The sequence below is a fragment of the Dendrobates tinctorius genome, unplaced genomic scaffold (genome assembly GCF_039654945.1).
Source record: "Dendrobates tinctorius isolate UK_male_01 unplaced genomic scaffold, ASM3965494v1 ptg000086l, whole genome shotgun sequence".
Classification (NCBI taxonomy): domain Eukaryota; kingdom Metazoa; phylum Chordata; class Amphibia; order Anura; family Dendrobatidae; genus Dendrobates; species Dendrobates tinctorius.
Genome location: NW_027361754.1, coordinates 57,935,167 through 57,953,277, shown reverse-complemented (window position 1 = coordinate 57,953,277; position 18,111 = coordinate 57,935,167). Strand labels below are relative to the sequence as shown.

The following is an 18,111-nucleotide window of genomic DNA, read 5'->3' as shown; positions in this document are numbered from 1 at the left end:
TTGTGAGGTAATGCAGTCAAAACTGAGCAGACGTCCGCCACTTTCGGAGCACTGCAAGAGCTGTTTGTTCATGTGTCAATAAAGTTCGGGAAAAAAAAAAAGGTTGTGACGTAAATTACACAGGACGGAGTTGTTAGAGGCGTCCATGCTGGTTAAGGGCAGCCGGGGAACGTCATAGAGGGCACAACATGGTGTTCCTGAGCTTGCCGCGGTGGATCCGGAACCGTGGGCCTCCTCGTTACTGGCGGGTGCAGGAGGTGGTCCAACATGCCAGGGTGAGTGGAGGAAGACGGGGCTGGGGGAATGCCAGAGGTCATCGGTGTCTTCCCTGACCATGTATCACTGAAGCTCCATTGTGTATGGGGCACTACAAGTCCCAGCATGCACAACATGACTTCCTGCTGTTGCATTAGGGAACATCCACATAGGACTTCACCCTTTTAGTGGTGGAAAAACACAAATCTTGAACCCGCTGTATATTCCAGTGCTGCAGGATTGCAGTATATACTGGATGTTCCAGGTCATCTATGAAGCCTGGCCACAGACCAAGATGGCAGCGACGGGTGTCTTCATGGACCCCCTAGCTGCATTATCCAGCTAGGCTCTGACAGGTGGTTGATGGGGCGTGATTGGCGCCAAAACACATGTAGCTGTCTGTGATCAGCGATCAGAGCTTGCTCCAGTCTCTGCTGTTCGGGTTTGTGCACAGGTTACAGGGAACCTGTCAGCAGCTCTTTAGTGTGTGATCCAATGCCACCACCTTTCTGAGCGCCTGTACTGCATCACACAAATGTGTCCACCATCCCCTAAATCCCCTGTATACCACCAAATATACCTTTTATTCCCCCCTGCACTGTATGCAAATACTTTTTGTCTGGTCTGATGGCCGTCTTTTCCTCGGCATCTGTGCCTCTTATTTCCCCCAAAAGCCATCCTTCAGCTTTGGTTAATGTGGATGATGTGTCCAGCCGAAAGATCTTGTGCCTGCGCTTTGGCATCGCCAGCTCGCACAGTGCAGGAGCCAGGCAGAGCACAAAGCGTAACTGCACCCAGGAACCATTTCCCCGGAGCAGTTATGTCTTGTGTTCTGCCTGCAGTAGGGCAAAGTAAAGTGCGCCTGGCAAGCTGACGATACTAAAGCGCAGGCACGAGATCTTCGGCTGGACACCTCATCCACATTAACCAAAGCTGGAGGATGGCTTTTGAGGGCATTATACTGTATGGAGCATTGTGTGAGTCCATTATACTGTATGAAGTACTATGAAAGGCCCATTATACTGTATGGAGGACTATGGGGCCAACACATGGAGCACATTATACTGTATGAAGCACTATATTGGACCATTGTACTGTATGGAGCACTATGTGGGGGCCATTATACAGTATGGAGCTCTATATGGGGCCTTTATACTGCATGGAGCAATATATGGAGCACATTATACTGTACTTGTTTTTATTATGTATACCCCTTTTCACATGTAAAGCTCCATGGAATAAATGGTGCTATTATAATACTGTATGGAGCAACATATGGGGCACATTATACTGTGTGGAACACTATGTGGGGATTTACTCCAGTACTTTACTCTGTACTAGTCAGGGCAGAGAAGTACGCTTGCACTGGAGTGCAATGCTGGGGAACACTGTGTGGGTGACGTAGGGACGCAAGAAGAAGGGAGGCATTGGACCAAGGCCAGTGACACCCCTCGGACCGGACCACCCCACAGTATAATAAAACTGCCTTCTCCAGTCACCTTCCACGGCAGCAGCATCGGAGGATGTCTATCCGCCCTAATCGGGGACAGGAAACAAAGCGGTTAAATACCCCTCCCCTTCCTACAACCACCAGTGTTTTTCCTGTCTCCTATGGGGCATGAAGAGATTTCCTGATGGTGCTGGCGATCTGAAGCACCTTAAGCTTACTTTCTCTATGCCGGGCAGCTGAGGTCGGGGACTCCGCTCTCCTCCTCCATGTGCTGATCCTGTCTCCATGATCTCCATGTGACTCGGGACCTTCTCCCACCCCTTCTGCGCCTCCTTGGGGGTTAAAGCGAGGCAGTGATGTGCGGCCGGGATCCTCCTGCAGCTCCCTGGCGTCCTCCTCTTCACATGCCAGCAGATTCCGGATGCCGTGCGTACCGGAAGTGACATCAGGCCAAACGTCCGGTTCACTTCCTGGTGCGTTCCACGTTGTAACTCACGCGCTCCCTGCATGTGTGGGGCTACTCCGGAGCTGCTGGCATGGTTGGGGTGTTCCCTTTGGGGTTCACCCCTGACGACCTAGGGGAGGAGGAGCACAAGCATAAAATGCTGGGACCTCGGTTATTTAATCCTGGTCGGGGGATGCCTCCAGTTAAGGCCCATTGTCTGTGTCCCTCTGTGACTTCTGAAGGATTGACAATGGACGGCGACAAAACCTCTTTTTGTTTCTGCAGAGCCCAGCATCCACCCTCCTACTGTAAGTAGTGGATGAAGGTCCCTTGCTATCTGGGTTATGGCCTCATGGGAGACTTAGTCTACCTTCTCTCTCTTTAGGGAGACAAGGTCCCTGCCACTAAGAAGGATAAAGTGCCCAGCCGCAAGTGTGGTGTAGGTGCTACCAGGCTTCCCTCACCATATAAGAAGCTTGGCCAGCCCTGCACTGACAATGTGTTGCGTGCCGAACAGCCCTCCCTGTTGGACAGCATCAAATCCTTCATCAACCAAGAGGTTCAATCCTCTGTTCGCCCTTTCCCAGGCCCCAGTACCACAACCCCTTCCTAAGAAAAGGAAAATGGCATTTGTGGAATCTGATTCAGACTCTGGCTTAGTCCGTACCTCTGGTTTGAAGGATGTTTGGGAGAATGAGGGTTCCACTTCTATCCCCATGTCCCATAATAAAAAAATATTATTTCTCCTCCGAGGATATGGAAGAATTAATTAGTATGGTGAGAAGCACCATGGGGGTTGAGGAGGAGGAAGTGAGGCAGTCAGTGCAGGACAAGATGTTTGGGGGGCTGAAACCTAAAATACAAAAAGGTTTTCCCATACACGAGAACATCCAAAGCCTTATCCTTCATGAATGGGACCTCCCTGAGAAAGGGCTTAGCATTCCGTCAGATTTAAAAAATTGTTTCCCCCTAGACGGAGATCGCTCTTTATGGGAAATTCCCAGAGTGGATGTGCAGATGTCCAGTGTGACTAAAAAGACATCTCTTCCGTTTGAAGACTTGTCTCAGCTCAAAGATCCCATGGATCGTAAGATCGAGAGCTTACTAAGAAAATCCTGGGACACCTCCACTAATCTGCTAAAAGCGAACGTGGCTTCCACTTTTGCTGCCAGATCTCTATTTCGCTTGCTCGGTACATTAGAAGACCACCTAACTCAGGGAACTTCTAGGGAGGAGATACTTGACTGTCTTCCCCTCCTTCAGAAAGCAACAGGGTTCCTTGCCGATGCCTCTGCTGAATCTGTACACGTAGCAGCAAAGTCCGCAGTCATCTCCAACTCAGCTAGGAGAGCTCTGTGGCTGAAGTATTGAAGTGGCGACATCACCTCTAAGGCTAAGCTTTGTGCCATTCCCTTTGAGGGACACTATGTTTTTGGTCCAGCTCTCTAAATAGTAGAGAAAGCTATGGATAAAAAGAAATCACTCCCTGAGCAGAAAATCCCTAAAAAACGTGTTTTTTTTGGCCCTCCCGAGATCAGTCTTCCCAGAGGGATTACAAAGGGAAAGGCAAATCGGGCCACTGGAGCTATCCAAAGGGTGGAAAAGGCAAAAAATATCCTTGCCCCTCACCACCAGCAAACCCCTGACAAGCAATGACTGCCTTCCTGTCGGGGGTCGACTCTCTGGCTTTGTCACTCAGTGGCAATCTATCTCCTTGAACCAGTGGGTCCTCTGTACCATTGATTAAAACTAGAGTTCGAGAGTTTCCCTCTCAATGCCTGAGCATTACCTCACTACAATCTCTACACCTTCAAGACTCCTTACTATTAGATATTCAAGGTCTGCGTCAAGCAAAGGTGATCTCTCGAGTACCCCTACAAGAGAGAAGCAGAGGCCACTATTCCCGCCTCTTCCTAGTCGATAAGCCTTCAGGGAAGCACGGAGTTATCATCAATCTGAAACCCCTGAATCAAGTGATCACATACACACGATTCAAGATGGAGTCGATCAAATCAGCAATCCCACTCATTGGACAGAATTGGGTAATGGCTACACTAGATCTGAAGGATGCCTATTACCATGTGCCAATCCACCCAGATCACCGAAAGTTCCTCAGATGTGCAGTTTCCCATGGTCAGCAGGTCAGCCATTACCAATTCTGTGTCCTCACCAAGATTATGGCAGATGCAGTAATCTTCATTTGCCATTGGGATTTGCATCATTCTGTATCTAGACTACTTCCTCATCGTCGCACCATATAGTCCTCGTCTAAATCTAGATGTGGCAAAAACCTTGGAAATCCTGGAATCCCTGGGCTGGATCCCAAATCTGGAGTAGTCGGATCTTCTTCCTTCACCAAGGAAGAAATTCCTGGGAATCCTATTGGATTCAGAAAAAAACGGCATCCTTCTTGCCCAGAGATCGCCAACTCGATCTTTTTCAGAGAATCTCCAACCACAGGCTTCCTACCCTGAGGGACTCAATGTCTGTCCTGGGATCGCTGAAATCATTCATCCAGGCAGTTTCCTGTGCTCAAGCCCATACACGAGTCCTCCAGACTCATGTTCTTTTGTCTTGGGACGGGCATCAAAATTTTCTGGCCTAGAGTTCTCCTTCCCGGTCTTGTGACGTCTTCTCTTTCATGGTGGCTAAACTACCGGAACTTCCAGCGGGGAGTCAGCTGGGATCAGCTTCCCCTGAAGATATTAATTTCAGACGCCAGTCAGAGGGGCTGGGGTGCTGTAGTAGAGAGAACTCACTTCCAGTATTTATGGTCCGCAGACGTCAGATACCGTTCCTCAAACCTCAGAGAACTAAAGGCGGTAGAGGAGGCATTAAAAGCCGCATCTGCCCTTGTCCAAGGTCATCATGTACGTGTCTATTCTGATAGTATGACCATAGTGGCCTACCTCAATCACCAGGGAGCCACGAAATACACCAGATTGAAGTTGACCGCTGCAAGAATTTTTTCCTGGGCAGAGAAACATCTTCTGTCCATCACAGCAGTCCATCTGAAGGGGTCCACCAATGTCCAGGCGGACTTCCTCAGCAGAAAGGAGGTCCATTCATGGGAGTGGTGCCTGGACCAAGCAGTCTTTCTATCCCTTGTATCAAGATGGGGGATTCCGGATGTGGTTCTATTTGCAAGTGGCCAGAATGCGAAGGTGAAGATGTTCTTTTCCCTCAGTCCTGTGAGCGGAGCATGAGGAATAGACGCCTTTGCTCACCCTTCAAAGTTCACCCTGGCCTATGCCTTCCCACAGATCCCGATTGTAGCAAGGACGTTGCAGAAGATACAGTCCAGTCAGGTCACCATGATTCTAATCGCTCTCATGTGGCCGGAGAGAAGTTGGTTCAGCATTTTGATGGACATGGCCCAGGAAGGTCCACTTCTATCCCAGAAAGACTACCTCCTTCACCAGGGCGCTCTGCTACCTCTGGACCCTCACAGGTTGAACCTTGTGGCCTGGTTTCTGAAGCCAGGATCCTAAGAGCTAAGGGGCTTTCAGAGGAAGTAATACAAACTCTCCAAAAGAGTAGGAAGCCAGTGAACAACACCATTTATGGCAAGGTTTGGAAGAAATTCTTGTTCTGTTGTTCTCCGAATATTCCTGATCCTTTTCATCCTAACATTGATCAGATTTTGGATTTTCTTCAGAATGGACTTGATCTAGATCTTACACCTAGTACCCTGAAGGTACAAGTGTCACCTCTTAGCTCTTACCTTGACCAGAACTTAGCTGGTCATTGCTGGATAAAGGATTTTATGACCTCAGCAGCTAGAATCCGACCTAGACTTCGTAGCCAGATCCCCCTTTGGGATTCAGATCTGGTGCTTAACAGTTTAGCCAGAGATCCATTTGAACCCCTGTCATCCATGAGTTTAAAAAAACCTTTCCCTTAAAACTGTCTTTCTGGTGGCAATTACTTCCACTAGGCGGGTAGGAGAGCTGCAGGCCCTATCAATACAGGAGCCTTAATAGTTACTGCAGATAGCATTATTCTCCGCTTAGATCCCTTCCTTATGCCTAAGGTAGTCTCGGACTTTCATAGAGGTCAGGATATTGTGCTGCCCTCATTCTGCCCAAATCCTTTCACACCCTTGATGTTCGTAGGGTGGTTCTGTATTACCTCCAACAAATCAAAGGTTGGAGGATCGACCAAAACTTATTCATTCAGCCATCAGGACGGAATTTTAATAGGGATTTAACATTCGACAGACGAGTGCTGCAGGCTGTGGTCCCTCCCTAAGAAATTAATTGCTGGTATTACTCAACGATGCTGTCGTGGAAGGTGACTGGAGAAAATAGAATTAGTCTTACCGGTAATTCGGTTTCTAGGAACCTTCCACGACAGCACTAATTTCCCTCCCTATCAGATTTAATTATTGGATCATTCCTGCACTTTGACAACTATTCATGCTAGTGTGTCAGGAAAAACACTGGAGGTTGTAGGGAGGGGTATTTAACCTCAGTGTGTTTCTTGTCCCCCAGTAGGGCAGGGAGACATCCTCCGATGCTGCTGTTGTCGAAGGTTCCTAGAAACCGAATTGCTAGTAAGACTAATTCTATTTTTTTCTTGTCTTGCAGGTTGGGTTTGGGGCAAATATGTAGCATTAGGCCCCCTTTACAAGTCTGTGTCTCATGTACATGTGATGACAGTTTTCACACGTACTGAAGACACTTCGAGCCATTCAAGTGAATGGGTCTCTGCATATGTCAGTGTGTTTTCACAGACTGTGTATCCATGGGCAACACACGCAGACATATCCATTTTTTAACAGCACAGGCTGCAAAACGTCCTGCACGTGGATGACACACGGTTGAAATCTGTGTGTCATCAGTGTGACACGTATTGGTGCCTGGGAATCAGTGGTACTACTCGCGCGGTTCCCCAGCTGCGAACTGCGTTGATCTTACTGAGGTCAGCGAAGTTCATGGGCCTGTTTTTGCTGCAGCAAGTCATTCTCCCCTGCTCTTCAGAAGTAGTGGTTGCCTCCGGCCACTGCTCATGCTGATAAGCAAATGTCGCACAGAAGGATTACGGAGTGGGACACTATGGATTCTTACAACTTCGGACAGATGAGGGATATTGTTTTTATTTTATTTTTTTCACAGGTTTTCATATTAGTCTTCACTTTGCGCTTTCCTCCACCGTAATACGTCGGCACTTGGCAGCGTCTTAGTGAGCTGAAGTGGCGACGTATTACAGTGTAGGAAAGAGGAGGAGGGAGATCACCAGTGTGCAGGCGCCAGATTCCCAGCCCCGCAGTGTGAATACATCATAACACACTGCGGGACGGGATCTGGGGCCACCGCTACACGCAGGCGCGATATCATTACATAATCACGGGTAGCACGCACGGCGCATGCCCGAAAAGTCTTTGCAGAGCACAGGCAGCGGTCACGTAACGAGGCGCACAGAGGCAAGAGGGCGATGATGGACGGCTGCGAGGCGGTTGACACGGGGAGAAAACATACCTCCAGGACACAATAGAGTTATGGCGGGCAATTTATAAAAGTCTGTATTTCAGCGTTCCTAGGGATAAAAAAAACATAAGAGCCACCTTCACAGAATGGAGCCTTAGTGCTGCTGATGGTGGCTCTTTTAATTAAAAAAAGGCCCGGGGGGGTGATAGGTTCCCTTTATATCCCCTGTAATGACAGCTCATGGTGCTCTATTGTTGGAACAGAGTAACATATTTTTCTGAAGTGGTGACATGTAAACAAATATGCTCCATTTTTTAGATATTTTTATTTGAGGTATTTTCACAGCTCAATGTTATAAACTTCTGTGAAGCACCTGGGGTTCGAGGTGCTCACCATACATCTATATAAGTTCCCTGAGGGGTCTGCTTTCCAAAATGGTGACGCTTTTGGGAGGTTTCCATTGTTTAGGCACATCAGAGGCTCTCCAGACGCAACATGGCGTCCGTTAATTATGCCAGTGAATTTTACTTTGAAAAAGTCAAATGGAGCTCCTTCCCTTCCGAGCCCTGCCGTGCGCCCAAACAGTGGTTTTCCCCCACATGTGGGGTATCTGCGTACTAAGGAGAAATTGCACAACAAATTTTGTGGTCAATTTTCTCTTGTTACCCTTGTGAAAATAAATAAAAATTGGGTCTAAAGGAAAATTTTTGTGAAAAAGTGTTAAATGTTTATTTTTTCCTTCCACATTCCATTAATTCCTGTGAAGCACCTGAAGGGTTAATAAACTTCTTGAATGTGTTTTTGAGCACCTTGAGGGTTGCAGTTTTTAGAATGGTGTCACATTTAGGCATTTTCTGTCATCTAGACCCTCAAAGTCACTTCAAATGTGATGTGGTCCCTAAAAAATGTTTTTGTAAATTTTGTTACAATGAGAAACTGTCAACTTTTAACTCTCTTATAACTTCCTAACAAAAAAAAAAATTTCAAAAATTGTGCTGATGTAAAGCAGGCATGTGGGAAATGTTATTTATTAACTATTTTTTGTGACGTAACTCTCTGATTTAAGGGCATAAAAATTAAATGTCTGAAAATTGCAAAATTTTCACCAAATTTCCATTTTGTTTTTTTTCCTCAAATTAACTTGTCATATCAAATAAATTTTACCACTATTATGAAGTACACCATGTCATGAAAAAGGTCTTCAAATCAGTGGAATCTATTGAAGCGTTCCAGAGTCGTAAAGTGACACTGGTCAGAATTGAAAAAATTGGCTTGGTCAGGAAGATGAAGACAGGCTTCAGGTGAAGGGGTTAAATACGCTCAGAATGTCGTGACGTCACCGATTGTTGCTGCGCATTGGACACCAACAAGTCCTCGTCTCTCAGTGAAGATCTGGCCAAGGCGTGAATGTCCATTTATCTAGATGCTCCAGTCGTCATTTTTGACAATGGATCTAGCATATGTAAAGCCGGACTATCCAGTGATAATATTCCAAGATCAGTCATTAGCTCAGAACCAAATACAGTATGCTGGGAGCCAACAGAAAAGCTTACTATGTTGGCGAAGAAGCTCAGGCCATAAGAGGAGTCTTGGATTTGAAATATCCCATAGAGCACAGCATTGTGAAATCATGGCCGTACATGGAGAAGATGAGAAGATCTGGAAGCATGTGTATGAGTATGAACTTCACATTCAGTCCAATGAAAGTCCCGTCTTGCTATCCGAAGTTCCTTTCAATCCAAGTAGCAACCGTGAGATGTTGGCAGAAGTGATGTTTGAAAGCTTTAATGTCCCAGCCAAGTATGTGGCTTTACATGCTGCCGTCTCTCTATGCCAGTGGTCGCACATCCGGCTTAGTCGTAGACATTGGAGATGGCGTCACCACTACGTTCCCCATTTTTGAAGGTACTCCACTGCCCCATGCAGGAAAACATCTTAACTACGCTGGGCATCACAGACTATTTATTGGGGCTTCTTTTGGAGACTTTTTGTCATGATCTGAAGTGATCTGACAGTTTTAAAAGCACAGAGTGAACTTTTTTTCCTTTTGGCAAGTTGCCAAGGTGACTTGACTGTCCCCGGTGGTGGTTAGTGGTATCGCACCTTAGGTTTTCAGTTTAAAGTTCTCTGTAATTATGATTCAGGTGTGGGGCTCTATAAATGAGTCTCAGGGTGTGCAATCACTGCTGGTGATATTCATTCATGGATTCTGAGTTGGTGAGAGCCTGGTGGAAGGATGGAGCTGAGGAGGAGTCCTGTGCAGCTTAGCCAGGGGGAAAGTGTGTCAGCTATGGTGTCTGGACGAAGGGCTGGCATGGCGTGGTGGGGTCGCAGTGATGGTGTCAGCGGGAAGTGTGCATGGACTGGTGGAGTGGCGACTATGGAGAGTGGCACTCACCATGTGGGACTTGGCTGCTGAGCTGTACTCAAGCATGCTTGACTTCGTGGCAGAAGCTGAACTCCTCTTTGGGACTCTGTTACTAAGCAGCAGCAACTGGTGGTGGACCCTGCTCCAAGGCTGCACTATGGTGAAGGATCCTGTTATGGTGATGGATCCGGGTGGAGGAGAAGACGCACGCAGGTGGAGGGCTCTGTTGCAGGAGCATAAGCACAGAGCATAAAGCTAAGTGGTGTCCCCCTGTATTGTCTCTTTCCCTCATGTTTGTTGTTAGTGCAGTGGTGGGATTAGTTTCCACACCGGCCTACTCCCTAGTGAGGGTTTAGGGTAAGGGCGAGCAAGGGCTTTGAGGTACGCGTGCGGCGCCCGGTGCGGAACCGGCATAGGGAACGTTAGGAGTGCAGGGACACTGGCTCGGGGGGAGCTCAGGAGGTCTCCAATTCCCTTTTCCCTATCGCAGGGCCCACCATTGTTAATGTTTCCCAGGTCCCCCTTATTATTTAAATTTGCCGTACTGGAGGCGGGGTTTCCAGAATTTATATTAACGTGTAATACCTAAATTCGCCAGGTGGAGGCGGTGTATCCATCTGCACGTTTTATTATTTAAATTCGCCCCACTGGAGGCGCTGTATCCAGGGTCACGTGTGTTATGGGTTCGCCTTGCGGTAACATCTGCGTCCAGACACACAGTGACCGTGACACTTTTCTTTTCCAGCAGGGCAGAGAAAGAGATTGCAAGGCATATGAAGGAGAAACTTTGCTATGTGGCTTTAGATCCAAAGGAGGAAGCGGAAAAGTGTCCTGCTGAATACATGCTTCCCTGATGGGAAGGTCGTTACCATTGGCCCCTAGAAGTTTCTTGCACTATAGAGCCTATTTTCTCCATGTATCAGTAGGATGGTTACCCTGGATGTGCACAAAATGATCCTCAAGAGCATTTATGGATGTGATATAGATGTCCGAAGGTCTCTTTTCAAGAACATCTTATTGACTGGTGCATCTACCCTCTTCCGGGATCTTCAGGATAGAATTTACAAAGAAATCGGAACCCTGGCACCAGAGACTGTTGAGGTTAAAGTTATTGCCCCGAGTGACCTGACATTTTCTGCGTGGATTGGAGGATCAGTCCTGACCTGCTTAGAGTCTCTTAAGGAGATGTGTTGTGAATTCACTTTCTGGCCTACCTCTGGTTGCTAGTGAAGGTAGTGGAGATGGTTGTATTGACAGAGGGGTCACAAGTTCTCTTTCCGGGCTCCCTCTGGTGGTTACAGGAGGTAATGGATCTGATCTAATTGACAGAGGTCTGCCACCTGATAATGAGGACGATTGGACGTCTGGAGTTTCTGATTGGATTTAAGACAGCCGACTCCCTCTATCCCTGCTGGTGATTTTTTTCCTGCCTCTTGAGGTCTTAGCTTGAGCATGCAGGGACTGAGCTGGAAACTAAGTGTTCTTTTGCTATTGTTCACATTTGATTTGGTTTTGTCTATTTAAGTTTTGTGTGGGCAGCCAGCTCCGGCTGGGGCTGTGCTGAATTTCCATCTTTGTTACTGTTTGTGCCAGTTTGTTTTTGTCCCTTATTAGAGTGGCCTCTTTTTGCTCTGCTTTCAGAATATACCAGAGTGCTGATATAGTGGGCGAAGTCGAGTGACTTCAGTATTTTTCTATCAGACGTGTTGGGCATTTTTTGCAGGTTTTTTTGCGTGATTGCAGACAGTGTCTTTCCTTTCCTGTCCTGTCTAGTTAGTGTGGGCCCCATCATTTGCTCAGTCTATTTTCCTACCTGTGTTTGTGTTTTCATCTTGTCTCACCGACAATATATGTTTGGGGGCTATCTATTCCTTTGGTGTCTGCTCTGGGGCAGTTTAGATTTCCCCTTTCTTGCTTAAGGCTTATTTAGTTCTCCGGCTGTGTCGAGGCGTCTAGAATCATCGTAGGTACGCTCCACGGCTACTGTTAGTTGTGTGGATAGGATCAGGGGTCTGCAATCCACTTAGTTACCAACCTCTCTGGTTTTCTGTGGCTTAGCTTGGTCTTGCTTTCCTCCTCGGTGACCCAATCATAACAGAGATGTGGATCACATCCAAGGATTACACGGAGTCTGGTTCAGCCATTATGCAAGGAAAAATGGCCTGACTCTACATGACAACCTACTATGTGCTAGTTATGACATTAAAACATAGCGACATATGACTTGGAGTCTGTTTTGTTGCCTTCTGGTGGATAAAATCGATAATGTGACTTGTGCTACACATTTCTTGCTTTTGATGAGCAATTTCAGTGAATGAGGAGTTTGAATTCCACGTACTCATTTTTTTTTGTGGCTTTTGCATATGATTTTCTGACATTTATGCAGCAGCAGGCAATGATGTAAAGTAATAAATACCCATAGCTTGCCTTGCAAACCCCCTTGCAATGTCAGTGGTTTCCACCAGTCCTGCAGATGGTTGCCTGCCATACACCATTTACCTCACCTTTGCAGCCAGTCACTGGCCTAAGCTGTGATAAGGCATATGACTGCGGAAGTCACATAAAGGCTGCGCGGCACATCACCAATGGCGGGCACAGCAGACCTGAAGCAGCAGCACTGGAACTTATAGAGAATACATAAATCCAAAAGTAATTTGTACAAATGTAAAGAATGTAAGCCTTTGGCCCTGGAAAGACAGATGCTGATACTAGTCCCTTAAAGGGATTTAGCCCACTTTTAGGCTGCGTGCCCACGTTGCGTTTTTTTTAAGCGTTTGTGCCGGATCAGACACTTCGCAAACGCTTAAAATAAGCATCCCATTCATTTTAATGCATTTTGGCCTTTTTTGTGCCAATTGATGTGGTTTTTTTCCGCATAGGAAACACTTAGCAGCTAAAAACGCAGCATGCTCATTATTTTCCGCATAAGTCCGCGTTTTTAGCTATTTCCTTTGAGTCCAGAAGATGCGTGGAAAAGAAAGCATCAAAAACGCGCGGAAGTAAAATGCGCGTTTTCTGAAAAGGAGTCCGGTTTTGTGTCAGGTTTTAAACGCTAACGTGGGCACATAGCCTTAAAGATTTTTTATTTTTTTTTTCTTTTCAGTAGGTTCGGGGTGGGAGAAAAAAAAAATGTTCGAGTCCCTGCTGCTACCAAACAGGTAATCCCTGCATGTGTTTCGGCTGTTGAACAGCCGCGAGACATTCGGGCGCGGCCACTTGAACCTAATTTTCCAGCACGCCGAAGACACTTGGTTAGCATCTGAGCATGCTCAGATAACACTTTAACCAAGCACGTTCGCTCATCACTAGTTCTCAACCTTTTCCTTTCACACTGTCCACTTCAGTCAACATCTGATCTGGATGTCTTTAATAATAATAATCTTTATTTTTATATAGCGCTAACATATTCCGCAGCGCTTTACAGTTTGCACACATTATCATCGCTGTCCCCGATGGGGCTCACAATCTAAATTCTCTATCAGTATGTCTTTGGAATGTGGGAGGAAACCCACGCAAACACGGGGAGAACATACAAACTCCTTGCAGATGTTGTCCTTGGTGGGATTCGAACCCAGGACCCCAGCGCTGCCAGCGTGCCGCCATCTTGTGACTGCTACAACCAATATGTTGTCGCTGGTCGACTTCAGCCTCTGTTTACCATCATTTGGACAAAATGTACACTGCCCGTTGGCAGCAGTTAAGCGTGAAAACCTGTCTGCAGTCATTTAGCAGCCATTTTAGACAGGCAGACTGTACCTCCCATGCTCTTGGTTGGTCGTGCAGGTACCAGTACTCTACCCGAACTTGAACCCGAACCCCATGAAGTCAATGGGGATTCCAACACTATCTATCTGTCTATATCGCTATCTCTCTCCAGCCAAACTCTAAAATGGACTTCCGGGAGAACCCCACTAGGTGTCCGGTACGTACTGAACTTTACAGTTCAGGTTCGCTCCTCTCTACTGACAAACTAATGCTTTGCCTTTTCAGGCGATCGACAATCTGTGTACATTATTTGGAAATGACTGTTCCTAGGAAAGCTGATTGCTAGTTATTAGCAATCAGTGTAAATGACTCCTAAAAGCTGTAGATTATTTTGATTAATCAAAACACGTAGCTCACAAGCGACCCAATCCCTAAAGACAGATTAGTGAATGAAATGCAGTAAGGAAAGTATGACGCCAACACTAGCCAAAGGCTAATGCTAGTCTCAAAAGGATGACCCTACCCAGTAAAGAGAGCCCATCAGCAGCTGTTCAGTGTGTGATCCAATGCCACCTCCTTTCTGAGCGCCTGTCCTGCATCACCCAAATGTGTCCACCATCCCCTAACTCCCCTGTATGCCACCAAAAATACTTCTTTATTGTCCCCCGTACGATATGTAAACCCTTTTTGGCCCTATAGGAGTCATGTGCGGATTACATGGGTTTTTAGCTCTTATATTCTTTGTTTGTATCTGCAGATTTTCCACATCTAGTGCAAGTCTATGGGGAAGATCCGCACATAAATCTCGGCGTACCCACGAGAAATTGGCATGTTGTGGATTTGAAACTCGCACTGCAGGTCAATTTGCGCTGCATTTAAAAAAAAAAAAAACGTCGCCGTGAGATTTGTAGAAATCTTATCCACATTACTGGAACGTTGAGAGGCTGTATTTTTTTGCTGCCAAAGTACGCAAAATCTCATCACGGGAACGTAACCTTAAGGCCCCGTTACACATAACGATGTCCCAGCGATCCCACCAACGATCCGACACGATGGGATCGCTGGGACATCGTTAGGCTGATCGCTGGTGAGCTGTCACATAGACAGCCCCTCCAGCGATCAGGACCAGCGAGCAAGCTGGTTTCCAATGTAAACAGTGGGTATCTAAGAGCCGCGCAGCTCTTAGATACCCGTTGTTTACATTAGAAACCAGCGTCGCTGATCGCTGGTCTCTCGTTGCCACACGCAGCGATGCGCGCTGGCCAGCAGGAGACCAGAGATTAAAAGAATGCCCAGGACGATTGAGCACGATCAGCGATACCCGGCAGGGGGGCCGGTCGCTGATCCCCGTCACACACAGCGATCTCGCTGGCGCGTCACAAAATCAGTGATCTCACTAGCACACGCTAGTGAGATCGCTGTGTGTGACGGGGCCTTTACCGTTCTGTGCATCCATCTCCTATGCAAACACACAGATCTCCATGGTTTCTTCCCTACTCCATACCTTCCTGTATATCTACGACTGCAGAAAATGTGGGTGTATTAATAAAAAAAATAATGGTTCCAAAGGTAGACATGCCTTATAAAGACTTGTTGACTTTTTAGTTTTTGCCTCCTTTATATATCGGTGCTGTTTATACTTTTGGATGCTTATAACTTGCTTTTCTTTTTTTTTTTTTTTTTTTTTTTTTTTTCAATAGCATTTCCGTGGAAGAAAAAATCGCTGCTTCAGCATGGCGATACGAGCTGTCCGCCGAGCCTTTGTGTATTCAACGAAAGCCAGGAAGGTTAAGCCACGCATCATGAGAACGGTAAAATTTAAAAAAAAAAAAAAAGTATCTATGTCCCCCCCCCTTTCTGTACAGACATCTTGTCTGGGATGACCTTTGGGATGACCTTTAGGAAGTCCTTCCCGAATCACAAAAGCCAACAATGGGGCATTCTTCAATTCGTTTTCATCATTGAAAGGTGCAGAAAACTTGAGTTGCCACAATAAACATTATCCCTGCCCCATTGACACTTGCAGTTTCACACTCCACCTGCGGCTGCCACGGATCCCTTTTTATTATTTGAGTGAAAACAACACCAAAGGTCCATAGAATAGAACAGCAGGGATACAGATATTACCACCTTCATACACAGACCTGTTTCATACCACTTCATGGTAAAGGTGGGATAACAGGCTTAGGTGCAGGCCACGTGTTTTTTTTTTTGGTTTTTTTTTAATTGTCATCTGAGAAAATTGGATCAATTAAGCCAGAGTGTGGCTTAGAGTCTTCCGGATGAGGAAAAGATGGAGAAGCAAAATTCTCCTAACTTCATTCTGTCAGTCCTTGGAAATCAGACTGCCCTCAGATGCCATCCGAGTGCAGTCTGTTTCCCCACACACAGAGACATCAGTTTTTTACAAGTCTATAGACCCATGTAAAACACATACCGCACACAGATTACATCCGTGTGACACGTACCGCAATGTAAGTAATTCAAGAAATGACTTATTTTTAATTGTTAAAAATGTGCAACGATAATACTAGATAGCTTTTAAAATATACATATTGGATTTTTTTAAAGAATAAAAACGTTCAAATATAAAGGAAAAAAAACATTTTGTATTGCTTCATAGGAAAAAGTTTAATTTAGGAAAACATAATAAAATAAATGAACCAATAGGGTGAAAGGAACAAAAATGTTTTGAAAAGGCAGAATTGTCATTTTTCAGTCACTACACCTCCTCCCAAAAACTGATCATTGTATATGGGGAAAAAAATCCTTACACCGCTCTATAGAAGGAAAAATAAAGTTACTGATCTCCGAATATGGCGACAAAACAAATGTATTTATTTATTCTTTTATTTCATTTTTAATCAATAAAATATAAAAAACTGATACAAGTTTGGTATTGCCCTATTTGTACTGACCAGAAGAAACCTCTTCCCTGTTTTTACATCAAAATTACCCCCACTAGGAGTTTTTTCTTTTTTTACAGCATGGTAAAGTAAATGGTGTCATTCAAACCTAAAGTCATCCTGCAAATATTATAACGACCTACGTTGGCGGAAAAAAATAAAAAAACAAAAAACTAAAAGCGGGAATAAAAAAAAAAAAAAAAAAAAAAAGTCAGTGTCCTTTAGGAGCTGCAGCTCGTCCTGCTACTGACGGACACTGGGCCTACTTCTCTAAGAGCCGTGCCTTGCTTTCAGTCATATTATTTGTGCTCGCTTCCTTTTAGCTGTGGATAACCCGCATGACCGCCGCTGTCCAGGAACATGGCATGAAGTATCCGCACTTTATTTCCAATCTTGCCAAAGTAAGTTTTGTTTTTCTTTTCCTAAAACTCAAGCTCCAGATTTGATGCCTCGTGTATAATTTGAGTTGTCTCATCTAGAACCATATAATTATTCCTTTCCATATTTTTTTTTTAATATTTTTCTATTTTTTTTTTTTTGTCTTTTTAATCATTTCTCAGTGTCAGGTGGCTCTTAACAGGAAGGTGCTGTCAGATTTGGCCATCTGTGAACCCAAAACGTTCAAATCATTGGCCGCTCTGGCTAAGAGGAGAGGAGAAGAAGGTTTGGTCTCAGCACTTGGAGATGAGAAGGAACCTGAAGGAATATTTTCTCGGGTGGTTCATTATCACTAGTTCCAAAAAAAAATCTGTAGCTGAGAACTGACTGAACTGTACAGAGCGCTGAAAGTTGGCGCCTCGCTCATGTGTGTAACTAAAATTTACACAATTTCCAAGTTGTTGGCTGGTAGGTATTCACCATCTTGGACCATAGAAGAAAAGATCTGAGAAGACCTGGGTGTCCTACATTTTACATCGGCAGTCAGAAGAAGAGGATACACCCGGCAGTGAGGCAGTTTTGATTTTTTTGTCGTCATGTGTTGCATATGTCTGGTTTATTTACTTGACATCTTATAACTTTTCTATGACCATTAAAAAGATTCTGTGATTTTTGATGGCCTCAGTAGTGGTTATCTGCAGGGGAATATTGGAATCTAGACTTTTTTCCTGAAGGTATTTGCACATTGGACTTTATTTTTTGATTGATTGCAACCAACTTTAAAAAAAAATAGTGTATTTCATGACCTATATATGGACCGAATGCCCGGTCTGGCTATCCGAATGTCCAACCTCATATATGTCTTGGAAGCTCAAAGTTTTGGGTTGGGGGATCCACGGTTAGTCCGGGATCGGGGTCCATATACAGACCATGAAATATGTCCAACCGAAGGGATTGTTCAGAAGTCTGTTTTTTCCACATACAAGAAAAATAGACCAGTGAGTTTGAGCAGGGTTTGACTCTTGCACATGGAGAGAGAAAAAAGGTTCTCAATAGTGATGAGTGCATGTGCTGGGATAAGGTGTTATCTGAGCATGCTCTGGTGCTAACTGAATGTCTTCGGCGTGTTCGAATATGTTCAAGTCCCCGCGGCTGCAAGTCTCGTGGCTGTTCGA

General features: G+C 45.5%; 1 protein-coding gene and 1 pseudogene across 1 annotated transcript; both read left to right on the top strand.

The window, feature by feature from the left end:
- Positions 1-105: 105 nt before the first annotated feature.
- On the top strand, positions 106-17,610 carry MRPL20 (mitochondrial ribosomal protein L20). Its single transcript, XM_073585452.1, has 4 exons — positions 106-275; positions 15,353-15,463; positions 16,882-16,959; positions 17,119-17,610. The coding sequence occupies exons 1-4, from the start codon at positions 189-191 to the stop codon at positions 17,290-17,292; spliced, it is 450 nt and encodes a 149-aa protein (XP_073441553.1). The 5' UTR covers positions 106-188; the 3' UTR covers positions 17,293-17,610.
- On the top strand, positions 8,664-9,875 carry LOC141097922 (actin-1-like; annotated as a pseudogene).
- Positions 17,611-18,111: the final 501 nt, after the last annotated feature.

What these genes read in the sequence shown, in the direction of transcription:
- MRPL20 (XM_073585452.1), top strand. Translation starts at nt 189, where the DNA reads ATGGTGTTCCTGAGCTTGCCGCGGTGGATCCGGAACCGTGGGCCTCCT. An exon ending in AGGTGGTCCAACATGCCAGG is followed by an intron (nt 276 to 15,352) that starts GTGAGTGGAGGA and finishes TTTTTTCAATAG; the next exon opens with CATTTCCGTGGAAGAAAAAA. An exon ending in TTATTTCCAATCTTGCCAAA is followed by an intron (nt 16,960 to 17,118) that starts GTAAGTTTTGTT and finishes ATCATTTCTCAG; the next exon opens with TGTCAGGTGGCTCTTAACAG.